This window comes from Lagenorhynchus albirostris, chromosome 7, assembly GCF_949774975.1.
Source record: "Lagenorhynchus albirostris chromosome 7, mLagAlb1.1, whole genome shotgun sequence".
NCBI classification, from domain to species: Eukaryota; Metazoa; Chordata; class Mammalia; order Artiodactyla; family Delphinidae; genus Lagenorhynchus; species Lagenorhynchus albirostris.
Genome location: NC_083101.1, coordinates 90187811 through 90206311, shown reverse-complemented (window position 1 = coordinate 90206311; position 18501 = coordinate 90187811). Strand labels below are relative to the sequence as shown.

At 37.1% G+C, this 18501-nt stretch overlaps 1 protein-coding gene across 3 annotated transcripts in view; it reads left to right on the top strand.

Moving 5' to 3' along the window:
- CENPP (centromere protein P) overlaps positions 1-18501 on the top strand; it is a 229613-nt gene that overhangs the window by 36345 nt on the left and 174767 nt on the right. For 2 of the 3 annotated variants that reach the window (XM_060155478.1, XM_060155479.1), the window contains exon 4: positions 612-700. The exons of the other annotated variant lie outside the window; for it this stretch is intronic. In XM_060155478.1, the coding sequence (XP_060011461.1) occupies positions 612-700 (89 nt within the window). The remainder of the gene's footprint in view (positions 1-611; positions 701-18501) is intronic. 3 annotated transcript variants of the gene reach the window in all.

The window sequence follows — 18501 nt, the reverse complement described above, 5'->3', positions numbered from 1 at the left end:
CTCAGCCATAAAAAAAGAATGAAATAATGCCATTTGCAGCAACATGGATGGACCTAGAGATTGTCATACTAAGTGAAGTAAGTCAGAGAAAGGTAAATATCATATGATATTATTTATATGTGAAATCTAAAAAAATGGTACAAATGAACTTATTTACAAAACAGAAATAGAGTCACAGAAGTAAAAAACAAACTAACGGTCACTGGGGGTAAAGGGGAGGGGAGAGATAAATTGGGAGATTGGGACTGACATATACGGACTACTATATATAAAATAGATAACTAATAAGGACATTTAGCACAGGGAACTCTACTCAATACTCTGTAATGACCTATATGGGAAAAGAATCTAAAAAAGAGTGCATATCTATATATGTATAACTGATTCACTTTGCTGTACACCTGAAACTAACACAACATTGTAAATCAACTACACTCCAATAAAAATTTTTTAAAAAAGTAACCCATATTTGCAGTACTTTTTCTTGGTTACTTTTTCCTATTACTTGGTGACATTTCATTTTGCATATTTTGAAAGTAGATTTGTCTCTTAATTTTATTTAAAAGTTGACTGTGCTTTAATACAAAAAAGTTTTTTTGTTCCTATTTTAGAATGAGGAGAGTTTATCTTCTGTTATTACTGACCTCAGCATAATAATGGAACCCACCGAATATTCAGAATTAAGTGAATTTGTGTCTAGGTAAGATATTTTACTTTTCTTTTCTTAGGAATTTCTTTCAGTTTACAATTTTAAGTTTACCTGTTCTTTTTTCTTGATAAGTAAATATCAAAATATCTCTGAAAGTATAGCACCATTATTGTGGCTTATATTTAAGCCTATATTTTCTATGTCTCTCATTCACTCAATTAAAATTTATTGTACATTCACCATGTACTAGGCATTAAAATAAAATGTAAGCAAAACCAGATATAATCCTTGATCCTCATGGAATTTATAGCCTAGAGTGAAGTTATATTAAATAATTGCAGAAATAAATCTAAAATTATCGTTGTGGCAAATGCTACAAATAAGAGTTGCACAGTGCTGTTGAAGCATGTATCAGGAATTTGACTTTCAGGGAGAACATAGAATAATTTCCTGAAACTTGAGCTGATATCTGAAAAATGAGCAGGCATACACTAACAAAAGAGGTCCTAGATAGGATAGCTTATACACAGGCATTGTGCTGGGGGGGAACAGGAGGCCGGAGTGTCTGGGAGAGGGCAAGAGCAGGGGAGAATGGTATAAGATGAGGTTAGCAACGTATGTAAGGTCCACACTATGGATTTTGGTATAAGGAGTTTGACCATAGTCAAACTATGTGTGTCGTAGTGTGACATCCTAGAAAGAATTATTTTTGATGTTGCAGGGAGAAGGGATTTAAGGGGTGCAAAATTGGATACAGGAGGGTCAGTGACTAGCCTATAAAACAGTTCAGGGAAACAGAAGTTTGTAGTTTGGACTAGAATAATGGTGGTTGAGATAGAGGGCTGAATGGATTTGGGGGATATTTAGGAAGTACAATTGAATAGGCATGGTGTTGGTTAAATAAGAGGAGTCAGGAGTCACTGACAGGTGCTAACTCCTTGGTGATGGTGATTGCATTTGTTGAGATAGGAAAAGTTGGAAGAAGACCATGTCAGATGAGTTGGTGACTTCAGTTTGGACATGTTGAACTTAAGTGCCTTTGAAACACTGAAGTAAAAATAAGAAGTAGGAAGCTAAGAAGAGGTGTAGGTAGGAGATATAAACACTGGGGTTATCTGCCAGTGGGTAAAGTTAAAACTTTGAGCAGGAATGAGACTGCCTATGGAGAGAATATAGAGTGAAAATAGGAAAAAGACTGCCACTGAACCTTGAGGAATTCTAAAATGTCCTGCTGAATAGAATTAAAGGATAATGCAAAGAAATTAGAAAACTGAGAGATGGGAGGAAAACCAGGACTGTGTTGTTGACCATTGACAATTGTATTGACACTTTCTTTCACAGTTTGCTTTCTTTAAAGCAATCCTTTCAGTGTTTACTGGAGTACATGGGTTGTGAAAAGAAGTCTGCTATAATGTTTATGTCTGTGCATGCATTTTTTGGGCTGCTTTCAAACGTTTCTATTAATATTGTTTTTTGACAGTGCGTGCTATTTCTAAGGTGTGTTTATGTGAAAATTCTCAACCACATCTTTTCAGATACTTTTTCTGTCCTGTTCTCTTTCTTCTTCTCCAACTCTGATTAGCCATATGTTAGAACATTTGATATATTGTCTCAGTGTTTGGATGCTCTGTTCTATTTCTTTCACTCTTTTTTTCTTTGCATTTCATTTTGGATAATTTCTATTACTGTATCTTAAAGTTCACAGATTCTTGCCTCAGCTGAAGTCCATTCTGCCAATGAGCCCATTAAAGAAATTCTTCATCTCTAAAGTAATGTTTTTTTATTTCTAGTGTTTTCATTTGATTCTTAATTTTTCTCTCTCTGCTGAAATTCCCCATTTCTTCATGAATGTTATCTACCTTTTTTCACTAGATCTTTTAACTTATTAATCATAGTTATTTTTTTCTTTAATGTTTTATTATGGAAAATTTTAAATATAGGTTCCCCCACATCTGAAAATAGAGCATTCCTATGAAACCTTTTGTAAGCCAAAATGGTGTAAAGTGAAGAAGCAGTTACCTCAGGACACATTTTGCTAACAGATGTACAAAATAAATCAAGATACAGCACAAATGCTCACAGACACATTTCAAAGCTATGGTGGCTTGATGCTGACATGCTGAATGTAGTTTCTGGGGAAGGAGCTTGGTGGTGCCACTTTCACTGCTCAGGGTGCATGTTGTCTTTATGATGGCTCGCTCCAAAACAAACCCTGAATGTTATTTTCATTTTTTGCCTTTTTTCGTAAAAGTGAAAATTCTTCCATCAGATTTCTTTCGATTAGCAAAAAGAGGTAATAATGTAGGTCTTTCGTAAAAGTGAAGTGGTGTGAATCAAACTTTTGAAAAGTGGGGGGATACATGGATATGTAAAAATAATAGTATAATTAACCTGTAGCTACCCATTAGGCACCTTCAACAGTTATCAGTATTTTTCCAATCTTATTTCATCTATTCTTACACATTTTAAACTTTCAGTTTGGAAATAATTAGAGACTCACAAGAAGTTGCAATAAAAACAATATACAAGGAGATCACTTCATCCAGCCTCTGACAGTGATAACATCTTGCATAATTATAGTATACTATCAAAACCAGAAATTTGATATTAGTGAAATCCAGAGAGCTTTTGCAGATTTTACCAGTTTTCCAAGCACTTGTGTGTGTAACACTATATATTAATATATATAATATATATTACCTTTTTAACCATTTTTAAATGTACAGTTCATTGGTATTAAATACGTTCATAATGTTGTACAAGCAACACTACCATCCATCTCCATGACTCTTTTCATCTTATAGAACTGAAAATCCATACCCATTAAACAGTAGCTCCCCATTTTCTTCTCTGCCCAGCCCCACCATTCTTATTTGTCTCTGGTTTTTAATCATAGTTATTTTATTTTATTTCATTTTAAATTTATTTATTTGTTTATTTATTTATTTATTTTTGGCTGTGTTGGGTCTTCATTGTTCCACGCGGGCTTTCTTTAGTTGTGGCGAGCGGGGGCTACTCTTCATTGCGGTGCGCGGCCTTCTCATTGCAGTGGCTTCTCCTGTTGCGGAGCACGGGCTCTAGGTGTGCGGGCTTCAGTAGTTGTGGCTCCCGGGCTCTAGAGCGCAGGCTCAGTAGTTGTGGCACACTCCACGGCATATGGGATCTTCCCGGAGCAGGGCTCGAACCCACGTCCCCTGCATTGGCAGGCAGATTCTTAACCACTGCGCCACCAGGGAAGCCCAATCATAGTTATTTTAAAGCCCATATCTGATATTACCAACATCTGAGTCATCATTGAGTTCAGTTCTGGTGATTAGTCTACAATAGTTTGTTTTTTCTTGAATTTTTGTGTTCCATAATTTTTTATTGACTGATGGACATTGTCTGTTGAAAACAGTAGTGTCTGAAACAAATAGTAGTTATGCCCAGAAATGGGTACATTTCTTTTATCAGGCTCTTAGTATGGGATTTAATTCAGGGTAGTCAGCAGTTGAGCTGGGTTTGGGATTTTTGTTTCTTTCATTATTTTTAGGCACCAAAGGCTTCAAATTCTTCCAGCAGTGAATTCAAACTCAACTTCAAATTCAGTTCTTCCTTATGCTTAGAATAGGGTTTGGGGAGCTGGAGGGTTTTCATCAGTGTTCCAGCTTCACTCTCAACTTTTAGTAGTCCCTGTATATCTGCATCTCAGTGGGGAATGTTTCTCCCTGCACTTGACACTCCCTCAGCAGTAGGTGGTGATGCCTGTTTCTTGGTGCTAGGCTCATGGTGGGAACAAAGGGAGATCTGTGTTCCATGGTCCATCCTTAGTATTGGGCAGGTCCTGTAGACCTGCACCTCAGGGGTTGAGAACACCCGTTTTTGTGCTCCTCTTCCCCAGTGCAGCCAAACTCAGCCTGGGTCTGGTGTTGATCTTGCGGGGGGGGGGGAGAGTTCCTTGCCCCTCCCCCCACACCCCAGGGTTATGCTTGCTTTTGGTGTAGGATCATGCACCCAAAGGGTTTTGTATCCCTCCCGTGCAACAGAGGGATTTAAGCTTCTGCCCCTTTTTCCAAAGCAATGGATCTTTCTCTTGATAGCAGGAGTGTTTTCTGCCCCTCTCCCAGAATCATATGGGTTTGACTTTTACTCCTCCCTCGGAGGCAAGGTTTTTTTTTTTTCTTGCACTGCTTTGCTGCTGCTTCTTTAGCAGCTTAGGGTTTTTGCTTCCTACCAAAGAGAAGTTCTGGCTTCATTTTGTACCCCAGCAGCAGCTGATCACCTCTTTGTGCCTGTGTCACTGAGGGGAGCTCTCTCTGGGCTCCTGCCATGATCTTTCTGGTGGAGTCCCTTTGTGTGTGGGGTTCCCATCTGTTCCAAAATGACATCCACCCCACATTTGTCCTTTAAGAATTTGTTGAAATTTTAGCTGATTTCTTGTTATCCACTTGTATGGTAACTGCTTCCCTCCCCTATGTTTAACCAAAGGTGAATAGTTTATGTGTCTTGTTTCTCCTTAGAGGGAGAAAAATTTTAATTTATTTGATTGCCTTGTAACCTCAGGTCTTTGATGGGCTCAAGAAAGTTTATGATTTTATAGATTATTCAGATTTTCCAGGATGTTAGGTTGAGAGTGACCTTCTCTGCAGATTTTTACATCTTAAGTAGAAGTGGAACTCTATCTTGGTTTTCTTTGATTCTCATTCTGGAATTTAGGGCATATTATTTTTTCATCTTCTGCATCCATATTACCCTTTCTTTATATTTTCTATCTCTTCATATCTTTGTGCTTATTCCTGATTGTTCTTCAGATCTGTATTTCAGTTCAGTAATTATTTCTTCATTTTCTGACTAATCTGCTCTTTAAAAAAAATTTATTTTAAATTTTTATTGGAGTATAGTTGATTTACAACGTTGTGTTAGTTTCAGGTGTACAGCAAAGTTAATCAGTTATACATATACATATATCATCTCTCTTTTTAGATTCTTTTCCCATACAGGCCATTACAGAGTATTGAGTAGGGTTCCCTGTGCTATAAAGTAGGTCCTAATTGGTTATCTATTTTATATATAGTAGTGTGTATATGTCAATCCCAGTCTCCCATAATCTGCTCTTAAACCCCTATCCATTGTCTTTTTTTTTTTACTGAAGTATAGTTGATTTACAATGTTGTGCCAATCTGTGCTGTACAGCAAAGTGACTCAGTTATACACATAGAGATATTCTTTTCTTATATTCTTTTCCATTATGATTTATCACAAGATATTGAATACAGTTCCTTGTCCTATCCATTAGGACCTTGCTTATCCATTCTAAATATAATAGTTTGCATCTACCAACCCCAAACTCCCAGTCCATCCCTTTGCCTCTCCCCCTCCCCCTTGGCAACCACAAGTCTGTTCTCTATGTCTATGACTCTGTTTCTGTTTTGTAGATGGGTTCATTTGTGCCATTTTTTAGATTCCACATATAAGTGATATCAAATGGTATTTCTCTTTCTTTTTTAAAACAATTTTTTAATTTAATTTAATTTTTTTTATACAACAGGTTCTTATTAGTCATCAATTTTATACACATGAGTGTATATATGTCAATCCCAATCTCCCAATTCATCACACCCCCACCCCCACCACCCTGCCGCTTTCCCTGCTTGGTGTCCATATGTTTGTTCTCTACATCTGTGTCTCAATTTCTGCCCAACAGACCGGTTCATCTGTACCATTTTTCTAGGTTCCACATATATGCATTAATATACGGTATTTGTTTTTCTCTTTCTGACTTACTTCTCTCTGTATGACAGTCTCTAGATCCATCCACATCTCAACAAATGACCCAATTTTGTTTCTTTTTATGGCTGAATACTATTCCATTGTATATATGTACCACATCTTCTTTATCCATTCGTCTGTCGATGGGCATTTAGGTTGCTTCCATGACCTGGCTATTGTAAATAGTGCTGCAATGAACATTGGGGTGCATGTGTCTTTTTGAATTATGGATTTCTCTGGGTATATGCCCAGTAGTGGGATTGCTGGATCATATGGTAATTCTATTTTTAGTTTTTTGAGGAACCTCCATACTGTTCTCCATAGTGGCTATATCAATTTACATTCCCACCAACAGTGCAAGAGGGTTCCCTTTTCTCCACACCCTCTCCAGCATTTACTGTTTGTAGATTTTCTGATGATGCCCATTCTAAATGGTGTGAGGTGACACCTCATTGAAGTTTTGATTTGCATTTCTCTAATAATTAGTGATGTTGAGCTGCTTCTCATGTGCTTCTTGGCCATCTGTATGTCTTCTTTGCAAAAATGTCTATTTAGGTCTTCTGCCCATTTTTGGATTGGGTTGTTTGTTTTTTTTAATATTGAGCTGCATGAGCTGCTTATATATTTTGGAGATTAATCCTTTGTCCGTTGATTCGTTTGCAAATATTTTCTCCCATTCTGAGGGTTGTCTCTTCACCTTGTTTGTAGTTTCCTGTGCTTTGCAAAAGCTTTTAAGTTTCATTAGGTCCCATTTGTTTATTTTTGTTTTTATTTCCATTACTCTAGGAGGTGAATTGAAAAAGATCTTGCTGTGATTTATGTCAAACGGTGTTCTCCCTATGTTTTCCTCTAAGAGTTTTATAGTGTCCAGTCTTAAATTTAGGTCTCTAATCAATTTTGAGTTTACTTTTTTTTTTTGCGGTATGTGGGCCTCTTACTGTTGTGGCCTCTCCCGTTGCGGAGCACAGGCTCCGGACGCGCAGGCTCAGTGGCCATGGCTCACGGGCCCAGGCGCTCCGCGGTATGTGGGATCTTCCCAGACCGGGGCACGAACCCGTGTCCCCTTCATCGGCAGGTGGACTCTCAACCACTGCTCCACCAGGGAAGCCCTTGAGTTTACTTTTGTTTATGGTGTTAGGGAGTGTTCTAATTTCTTTATTTTACATGTAGCTGTCCAGTTTTCCCAGCACCACTTATTGAAGAGACTGTCTTTTCTCCAGTTTATATCCTTGCCTCCTTTGTCATAGATTAGTTGACCATAGGTGCGTGGGTTTGTCTCTGGGTTTCTGTCCTGTTCCATTGATCTATATGTCTGTTTTTATGCCAGTAACATATTGTCTTGATTACTGTATCTTTGAAGTATAGTCTGAAGTCAGGGAGTCTGATTCCTCCAGCTCCGTTTTTGTCCCTCAAGACTTCTTTGGCTATTTGGGGTCTTTTGTGTCTCCATGCAAATTTTAAGATTTTTTGTTCTAGTTCTGTAAAAATGCCATTGGTAATTTGATAGGGATTGCATTGAATCTGTAGATTGCTTTGGTTGTAGAGTCATTTTCACAATATTGATTCTTCCAATCCAAGAATGGTATATATCTCCATTTGTATCGTCTTTAATTTCTTTCATCAGTGTCTTAATACTTTTCTGCATACAGGTCTTTTGTCTCCCTAAGTAGGTTTATTCCTAGGTATTTTATTCTTTTTATTGCAATGGTAAATGGGGGTGTTTCCTTAATTTCTCTTTCAGATTTTTCATCATTAGTGTATAGGAATGCAAAAGATTTCTGTGCATTAATTTTGTATCCTGCAACTTTCCCAAATTCATTGATTAGCTCTAGTAGTTTTCTGGTGGCATCTTTAGGATTCTCTATGTATAGTATCATGTCATCTGCAAACAGTGACAGTTTTACTTCTTCTTTTCCAATTTGTATTCCTTTTATTTCTTTTTCTTCTCTGATTGCTGTGGCTTTAGAGGAAATGCTTTCAGTTTTTCACCATTGAGAATGATGTTTGCTGTGGGTTTGTTGTATATGGCCTTTATTAATGTTGAGGTAGGTTCCCTCTATTCCCACTTTCTGGAGAGTTTTTACCATAAATGGGTGTTGAATTTTGTCAAAAGCTTTTTCTGCATCTATTGAGATGATCATGTGGTTTTTATTCTTCAGTTTGTTAGTATGGTGTATCACATTGATTGATTTGCATATATTGAAGAATCCTTGCATCCCTGGAATAAATCCCACTTGACCATGGTGTATAATCCTTTTAATGTGTTGTTGGATTCTGCTTGCTAGTATTTTGTTGAGGGTTTTTGCATCTATATTCATCAGTGATACTGGTCTGTAATTTTCTTTTTTTTGTAGTATCTTTATCTGGTTTTGGTATCAGGGTGATGGTGGCCTCATAGAATGAGTTTGGCTGTGTTCCTTCCTCTGCAATTTTTTGGAAGAGTTTGAGAAGAATGCGTGTTAGCTCTTCTCTAAATATTTGATACAATTCACCTGTGAAGCCATCTGGTCCTGGACTTTTGTTTGTTGGAAGATTTTAAATCACAGTTTCAATTTCATTACTTGTGATTGGTCTGTTCATATTTTCTGTTTCTTTCTGGTTCAGTGTTGGAAGGTTATAGCTTTCTAAGAATTTGTCCATTTCTTCCAGGTTGTCCATTTTATTGGCATAGAGTTGCTTGTAGTAGTCTCATAGGATGCTTTGTATTTCTGCCATGTCTGTTGTAACTTCTCCTTTTTCATTTCTAATTTTATTGATTTGAGTCCTCTCCCTCAAATTTATCAATTTATCAATTTTGCTTATCTTCTCAAAGAACCAGCTTTTATTTTATTGATCTTTGATATTGTTTTCTTTGTTTCTATTATATTTATTTCTGCTCTGATCTTTATGATTTCTTTCCTTCTACTAACTTTGGGTTTTGTTTGTTCTTCTTTCTCTAGTTCCTTTAGGTGTAAGGTCAGGTTGTTTATTTGAGATTTTCCTTGTTTCGTGAGGTAGGCTTGTATTGCTATAAACGTCCCTCTTAGAACTGCTTTTGCTGCATCCCATAAATTTTATATCATCTTGTTTTCATTGTAATTTGTCTCTAGGTATTTTTTGTCTTCCTCTTTGATTTCTACAGTGATCTCTTGGTTATTTGGTAACATATTGTTTAGCCTCCATGTGTTTGGGTATTTTCACTGGATATTGAATTCTGGGTGACAGTTCTTTAAAAATGTTGTTTTACTTCCTTCTGGCCTCCATTGTTTTTGTTGAGAAATCCACTGTCTTGGAATCCTTGTTCTTCTATATGATATGTGTTTGTTTTCCTCTACTGATTCAGGAAGTTTTCTTTTTCTTTAATTTTCAGTAGTTCGATTATGATGTGTTTAAGCATGGATTTCTCTGAGTTTATTCTCCCTAGGATTTTCTGAGTTTCTTGAATTTGTAAGTTTATGTCTTTTTACCTAATTTGACAAGTTTTAAGACATTATTTCTCCAAATATACTTTTCACTCAGCACTTTTTCTTCTTTGCTTCTGGGTCTCTGATGACATGAATGTAAAATCGTTGGTATTGTCCGACATGTCCCTGTGGCTCCATTCATTTAATTCAGTTTTTTCCTTCTGTGTTATTCTGATTAGATCGTTTCTGTGTATTCACGAGTACAATCAGGGTATTAAACAGTTCCATCAATGCCAAAAAGCCCTTATACCCTCTCCCCACTCTTAACCCATGGCAGTACTTGCTCTGATCTTCATTACTAGAATTTTTCCTTTACAAAATGTCAAATAAATGAAATCACACAGTGTGTAACCTTTTGAGATTGGCTTCTTTACTTAGCATAATGCCTTTGAGATTCATCTATCTTTTCATTTCTGAGTAGTATTCCATTTTATTGTATAATAGTTTTTTTATCCATTCACCTATTGGAGGACATTCAGGTTATTTCCAGTTTTGGTGATTATGAATAGTGCTGCTCAATAGAGTTTTTTATGTGAATGTAAATTTTCTTTTCTCTAGGGTAATAACCGGAAGTGGGGTTGCTGGGACATATGATAAGAATATGTTTAAATTTATAATAAACTGCCAAACTGTTTACCAGAGTGACCATACCATTTTGCATCCCCACTGGCAGTGTGTGAGAGTAACTGATAATATTTTAGTGAATTAAGTTCTGATAATCATTTGATTTTAGACCCAATATTCCTAGGAATTTAATTTTTAAAGAAAAGTTTAAAAGTGTTATTCCAAATTTCTCTCTGTGCTTTGCTTTATCCTTGAGAAAGAGACATTTGGAGTTACTTTACTTTTTTGATTCCTCTAGTTGCATTGGAAATGTGCCACTGCCAACATTTTGTGAAGGAAATCCATAACATCTGTTTTACATCCAGTGAAGTTTGAACTATGCTTGGGAAAATAGATAAATTGCAATCACTCTTACAGCTCTAAGAGCCAATACACACACACACACACACACACACACACACACTGTCTCTTTCTGTCTGTCACAAACACATACACACACACACACTTTCTTTCTATAATGGAAGACTGTGGAGATATGAATGGGGGTGAAGGAATTGTGACTTAATCCACTTTTAAATACAGTTATTTTAAAAAAGTTATGTAAGAGAACAGTCTTTTTCTTTCTTTCTCTGGGTGTCTGTAGTGTGCGTGTGTGTTTAAACTTTGGCCATTGTAGTTTTTAAGATTTATTTCTTGGCTCACTCCCTCATCACATGATTAAGAGCTTATTTTTTGCTCCCTTGTTTAATGGAGATTAAAACATCTTGTCATTTTGGCCTTGTACACTAATGAAGTAACTACTGCTCTTTATGGACCTATATTCTTTGGAGAGTAATTTCCACTGTCAGACGTTAAAAAAATATTATTATTATTATATTATTATTATTATTGGCTGCTGGAGGGATTTCAACTGCATAAGCTAACTTTTAACAGTCTATTTAGATTTAATACTTTACCATTGCATTTACAGTCTGGGAATCCTTATAACAGTATAGATCCCTTTCTCTCCCTGCTTCATGTTATAGTTTTTATATGAATTACATTCATATGTATGCACTGAAAACCTCATCAGACAGTTATGGTTTTTTACCCTCAACCATGATACATAATTTAAAGAATTTAAGAGTGATAGATTATTATATTTACCCAGATTTTTACCATTTCTGTTTTTCTTCCTGATGCATATATCATGGCTGTGTTCTCCTAGATGCTTTGGTGTGCAATCTGAGTAGAGGTATTCTCTTATAGTACTGTGATTGACTCCATAAATTGACATTGATATAATACTTTTATCTACTTTGCCATCCATATTCCAATTTGGTTATTTGATCTAATAATGTCCTTTATTGTATTTTCTTTTCCTCTGCAGTACGTGATCCAGGCTAGAGTCAAGTATTGCATTTAGTTGTCATGTCTTATAGATTTCTTTAATCTAGAGCAATTCTAGAGCCTTTTATGACTTTGCCATCTTTAAAAAATACAGTTCTTCCGCCTCCCCCTCCCTGCCACTCATAGAATGTTTTTAATTTAGTCTTTGATTTTTTTTCTCATCATCAATTACTGTTATGTATTCTCAGGCAAAATACTGTATAGGTGATGTTTTGTCCTTCTCAGATAACTGTCCCTTACAGGTGATGTTAATTTTGATCATCAGTCAAACTGCTGCGTGATTCTCCACTGTATCATCACTGCTTTTTTTCCTCCCTGACAACTAGTAGACAGTCTATGGGGAGATACTTTATGGTCATGCAGATACTACTCTTCATTAAAATTTCTGCCTATATTTAGCACCCCTGGTGATTCATATCTGATCTACTTTTTACTGTGGTGGTTGCAAAATGATGATTTTTCAACTCCAGCACTTCCCTTTACATTTCTCAATAAGCATTAGTCCTTGTGCTTGAGAAATATATCTCCCTTCACCCCTGTGTATCAATATATGTGTATATGTGTACATATATATTTATTATAGATATGGTATCATTCATTCTTTTTTTTAAAGGTTTATAATTCTTTACTCTTCTTTTCATATTTTTGAGCACTTCCTTATATTCAGGGATAAAAAGACTTTCCAGGCTTAAAATATACCTCTCCTGCCCCAGGATGAAAATTTAAAAATAAATAAATACATGCGTGTTGAAAGCATATTATGTACTTTGAACTGTATTAGTCTCTAAGAATATAATTGAACAAAAGATACATAGTTTCTGACTTCATGAAGCTGACAAACTAGTAAATGAGCAAAACCAATAACGTGTGGTGAATGATGATGGGATAAATGCTATGGGAATGTAAGTGCATACCTATTACGTGGCAAACATTGTACGTGCTTAGTATGTAGCAGTGAACAAAACAAAACATCTCTGCCCTCATAAACTTATCTTCTAGGAAGAGGAAAAGGCAATAAATAAACTGATATATAAAATGAATAATATATTAGGTAGAGGTAAATGGTATGGGAGAAAATAAAGTGGGATGGGAAATAGAGAATGTACAGGATGAGGGAGAGGTATCCATTTTTAAATAGTATGGTCAGAGAAGGCCTCACTGAGAGGGTGACTATGAGTAAGTCAGGGAGCTAAACTTGCCTAATTGTACCCAGCTGGTTACCAACTCTAGGTACTCTCTAAAAATGAATCCTATTTTTCCTTGTATTATAATCACTTAGTATGCATATCTTATCCTTAGTGTAAATCACAAATATGTGATAACAAGGACAGTGTACCTTCATATAACACATTTCGTTGGGTTTTTTCCTTTAAACTAATGACTAACCACTGAATTAGGAAAGATATTTAAACTCTGTGGAGTTCTATCTTCAAAATGAAGAAACTGGATAAAAGTATTTGCAAGCTTCTGCCCCATTCCAAAAGTTTATATGAAGAATAACAAATCAAAGAATAAAAATATTTCTGAGAAATAATGCAACTTATTGGAATTGGAATAATAGAGCTATTAGAAGAATATCCATGAGCTAGGTCTCCCCTTTACAACATGGAGTGATTGCCAATATTTGGGGAATGCTTCTCAGCAAAACTGGATCTACAAAGCACTGTTTCTCTGGGCCACCCACTCTACATGGAATTACTTCATCTTACAGATTCCCTATTGTGTGATATTACTTGTGGCATAGATTCCTAAACTCCTTCAGTAAGAATACATGCCCACCACTGTTTACAATATACTCAACTGATCGAGTTACAAGGATTCTTTGAGAATGAATTCTATATGCCAGATGCTTTCTTCACTATTTTTGTTGTTATTTTTGAAGGAAAAAAAAGCACAGAAAAGCATAAAAAGCTATAACTGGAAGGGATTTAGGACAAAACTACTCCTCAGATTAGTCATTGTACAGGTAAGCTGAATGATTATTATGCAGACATGCTCGTTTTTTGTATGTCTGAGGCAATTTAGGTCATTTTCCAAGAATCACAATTGAATTAATCCCCTTACTGACTTCCACAAGTTACTTACTATCCCAAGTCCTGATAAGTTCACCAAGATTAGCTTCAAAGCAGCTTCAGAGGGCCATTTACTCAGTGAAGAGCTGCACCAAATTAGTCACCTTCATAGAAATATCACTATAGCTTCCACGAAGACTAGTTTGGTGAGGTCCCTCTGAGAAGCAGTTCCAATGAGTTTATTAACTCATGGTTACAGGACCATTTGGCTGAGTGACCAAGTATGGAGAGAATAAACCTCACCACTACTGTGTATGTGTTCTGGCGTAGTCTTTTTGCTATCTACAGGAACCAACAGCTTACATGTGAAATAAACATCTATGCTCATATATACTACATGGCTAATGTTTAAAAGTTAGTAATAAGTGCATGGGAACCTATTTTAATAGGTTTTTAAAAAAATTATTTGAGTATGGTAAGGCCAACAGATCAGGAAGATGATTACCATTGAAAAGGTAGTTTGTTACTTAGTGGGTTCCTAAGAGGGAGGGGTACATCATGCCACTGGGGGCCGCAGGGAGAAGCACTAGAGTAGGTCAGGAGACAGAGGGAGAATGGGAAACTGGTCAAGAGCCTTTACTGTGGTTTCTGAGGTAAGGAAAAGGTGAGTCAGTGTGAGGAGGCTTAGGTTGGCTAGTTTGAATAATTTCAGGAGGCTGTGGGTCATAGGGGCTGTCACTAGATACCTCTGGTACCTAGCCCTGAGCAAGTGGATACGGGAATAGCAAATATAAAGGAGGTGGTTGAGATCTGGGTTCTGGACTGGTTGCATCACGTTAGAAAAGCATTCAGGAGCAAGTTGTTTACTATCTCTAGGAATGGGCTAACCTTGGGAGGCACAGTTTCTCCAGGGTCAGCAAGGCCCCAGATGTCAAAGCATCAGAATACAGAAAATAAAAGACATGATTAATACAGAGCCCTGGCTGAGTTCTTTTAAAATTCAAGGCATAGATGTCAGTGAAACTAGCAGAGTAAAGTACCTTTGAAGATTCTCTCCTCCGTAAAAGCAACAAAACAACTGGCCAAAACTGTCAGAATCAAATTTTTTGGAATTCTAGAAATGAACCAAAGGGTTGTAGCAATCCAGGGAGCATTTATTCAGGAAAAATGGCAGAATCTTGATAACAAGAGTGAGCTTTGTGTTTTTTAAATGCCCTATACCTATCTCTCCTTTACCAGCTCTGTGTTAGCCTTGACAACAAAAAGCCTGTAATCCTGGTGATAACCAGCAAGCCTGGCAGCCACCAGAGGGAGCAGAATAGGTTCAAACTCCTTCAAAGCCACATTCCCAGTAAATTGTCATTGTTTGACCTGTTTCTTTATTCGCTGGAAGATCTCACTTTGAAGGCTGTATTTATTTGACCTGACTCAGAACTAATCTAGTGTGAAAGGTTTTTCTCTGGGAGAATTTGTTGAAGATATTTGGAGGCTTTTTTTTTTTTGGTCCATGCTATGAAGCTTGTGGGATCTTAGTTCCCTGACCAGGGATCGAACCTGAGCCCCAGCAGTGAAAGCACTGAGTCCTAACCACTGGACTGCCAGGGTTGCCCTGGAGGCAATTTTTAAACTTCATGAGTGCCTGAGGCGGTGGATAACAGCTGGGGCAATTAATAGGTTAATGAAAAAGCTTAAAAGGAAAAGCTGTAGAATGCAATGGCTAGGGACTTCAAAAATCTCTGACCTATCCCTGGGAATCTAGAAGGCTGGGTTGTGTGCATGCTCAGGGAAGACCTGAGATGGCCTAAGTTCTCACTACTGGCTGACCGTGAGGCTGTGCAAAAGCAGGAAGTGAAAGCTAAGGTAGTATTGTCATTTGCCTTGCTGAGTTTTGTTTTGTTTTGTTTTGTTTGCGGTACGTGGGCCTCTCACTGTTCTGGCCTCTCCCATTGCGGAGCACAGGCTCCGGACGCGCAGGCTCAGCGGCCATGGCTCACGGGCCCAGCCGCTCTGCGGCATGTGGGATCTTCCCGGACCGGGGCACGAACCCGTGTCCCCTTCATTGGCAGGCGGACTCCCAACCATTGTGCCACCAGGGAAGCTTTGCCTTGCTGAGTATTGAAGCTATGCCCAACAGAAAACCCCTTGGCAAAGACTTGGAGACGTGGATTCAAGGTGTTTAAGTAAATCTCTGTCCAAATATTAGCTAATTGAGCAGAGACTTACGTAGTCACGCACAACAAAAAATAGACTCTACAGATTGGTTCAGAAAAGTCACTAAACCAACAAAAGGAACAAAAAGCACAACAGCAAACCCTCGGGAGAGGGGGAATCTGATTCCAGGAATTGCCACACTATAGTGTTTAAAATGTTCAGTTTTCAACAAAAATTACAAAACAGGCAGAACGAAAAACAAAATAAGAAAGTAAGGCCCATGCACAGGGAAAAAAGTAATTAATCAATAGAAACTGTCCCTGTGGAAGCCCAGACTTTGGATTTATTAGACAAAGAAACTGTTTTAAATATGCTCAAGGAGTTAAAGGAAACTGAGTGAATGATGGCTCTGGCAGCAAATTTTCTTAATTTTCTTCATGTGAGAATGTCTTTACTCTCATTCTTGAGGAAGCTTCTTTCTGGATATAGAATTCTAGTTTGACAGTTCTGTTCTTTCAACACTTAAAAAATGTTGTGCCACTTTTTCTGGCCTCCATGGTTTTTGATGAGAAATAGACAGTTATTCAAACCATTGTTCCCTTATTTGTAATGCCTCATTTCTCTGTGCCTGCTTTCAAGGACTTTCTTTGTCTTTCATTTTTAGAAATGTGATCATCATTTCTCTGGGCTTAGACATCTTTGGGAATCTGTAGGTATATTTTTTTAGTCAAATTTAGGAAGTACTCAGTCCTTTTTTCTTCAAATATTTTTTCAGTCCCAGGCCCTTTCCCCTCTCCTTCTGAGGCTGATGACATGAAGGTTAAACCTTTTGTTATTATTTCACAACTCTCTGAGAGTCTCTTACCGTTTTTTCCCCCAATCTTTTTTCTCTCTGTTGGTATGAATAATTTCTATTGGTCTATCTTTTTTTTTTTTATTGGTCTATCTTTAAGTTTCTTTCCCCTGCCATCTCCATTCTGCTATGGAACACTTCAGATGAGGTGTTTTTCTTTTTTTTTTTTGGCTGCATTGGGTCTTCGTTGCTGCACGTGGACTTTCTGTAGTTGCGGTGAGGGGGGCTACACTTTGTTGCAGTGCGCGGGCTTCTCATTGAGGTGGCTTCTCTTGTTGCAGAGCACAGGCTCTAGGCGCGCAGGCTTCAGTAGTTGTGGCACGTGGGCTCATTAGTTGTGGCTCGTGGGCTCTAGAGAGCAGGCTCAGTAGCTGTGGCGCACGGGCTTAGCTGCTCTGCAGCATGTGAGATCTTTTTATGATGTCTACATTATCTATATTTTATTTTGATGTTCATGATTTTATTGTCATTTGAGAAACCACAGCCAAATCTAAGGTCGATATTTGCCTCTGTGTTTTCTTCTGAGAATTTATAGTTTTAGCTTTTATATTTAGGTCGTTGATCCATTTAGAGTTTAGAGCATATGGTGCAAAGTAAGGGTGCCACATCATTCTTTAGTATTTGGATATCTGGTTGTCCCAGTACCAGTTTTTGAAGAGACTATTCTTACCCCCATTGAATGGTTTTGGCACTCTTGTTGAAAATCAGTTGACCGTAGATCTATGATTTTATTTCTGGACTCTCAATTCTCTTCCCTTTATCCATGTGCTTATGCTTTTGCTTATTACCAGCAGTACTAGTTGCCTAATTGGGAGGATTAGGGACATGGCTCCTCTTTGGCATTAGGGTTCTGTACTGCATGGTTTCCCTTTTCTCATCTTTTTTTTTTTCTTTTTTTTAACTGCATCAAAAATTTTGTTGCCTAATTTTTGAAAACTTGCTATTAAGTAATAAACCACAAAAGAAACTTTATTAATATTATGTCCAGTAGATTAAATTGCATGATTTTGAACACTGGCTTTTTTCTATTGAGATATAGTTGATATATAACATTATATTAGTTTCAGGTGTACAATGTAATGACTAGATATATGTATAAATTGTGAAATGATCATTACAATTACTCTAGTTAACATGTATAACCACATAGTTACTTTTTTTTTTTCTGATGAGAACTTTTAACATTTTCTCTTCTAGCAACTTTCAAATATACAATACAGTATTATTAACTACAGTCACCATGGTGTATATTACATCCCCATGACTTACTTATTTTATAACTAGGAGTTGGTACCTTTAGACCACCCTCACCCATTTTGCCGACCTCATAACCCCCTGCCTCTGGCAACCACCAATGTGTTCTCCGCAACCGAGTTTGTTTTTTGTTTGTTTGTTTTTTAGATTCCACATACTAGTGAGATCATACAGTATTTATCTTTCTGTCTCTGTCTTATTTTACTTAGCATAATGTCCTCGAGGTCTAGCCATGTTGTTACAAATATCAGGATTTCCTTCTTCTTATGGATGAATAATATTCCATTAGATAGATAGATAGGGATATGTATCTCCCTGTGTGTGTATATCTATCTGTCTATCTTGGAGGAAATCAAGAGTAATATTCTAGTGAACACACAAATAAGAAAGTGAAACAGCTTTATTGCACTTATGGAGAAAGTTTTAGTGGTCTGGATA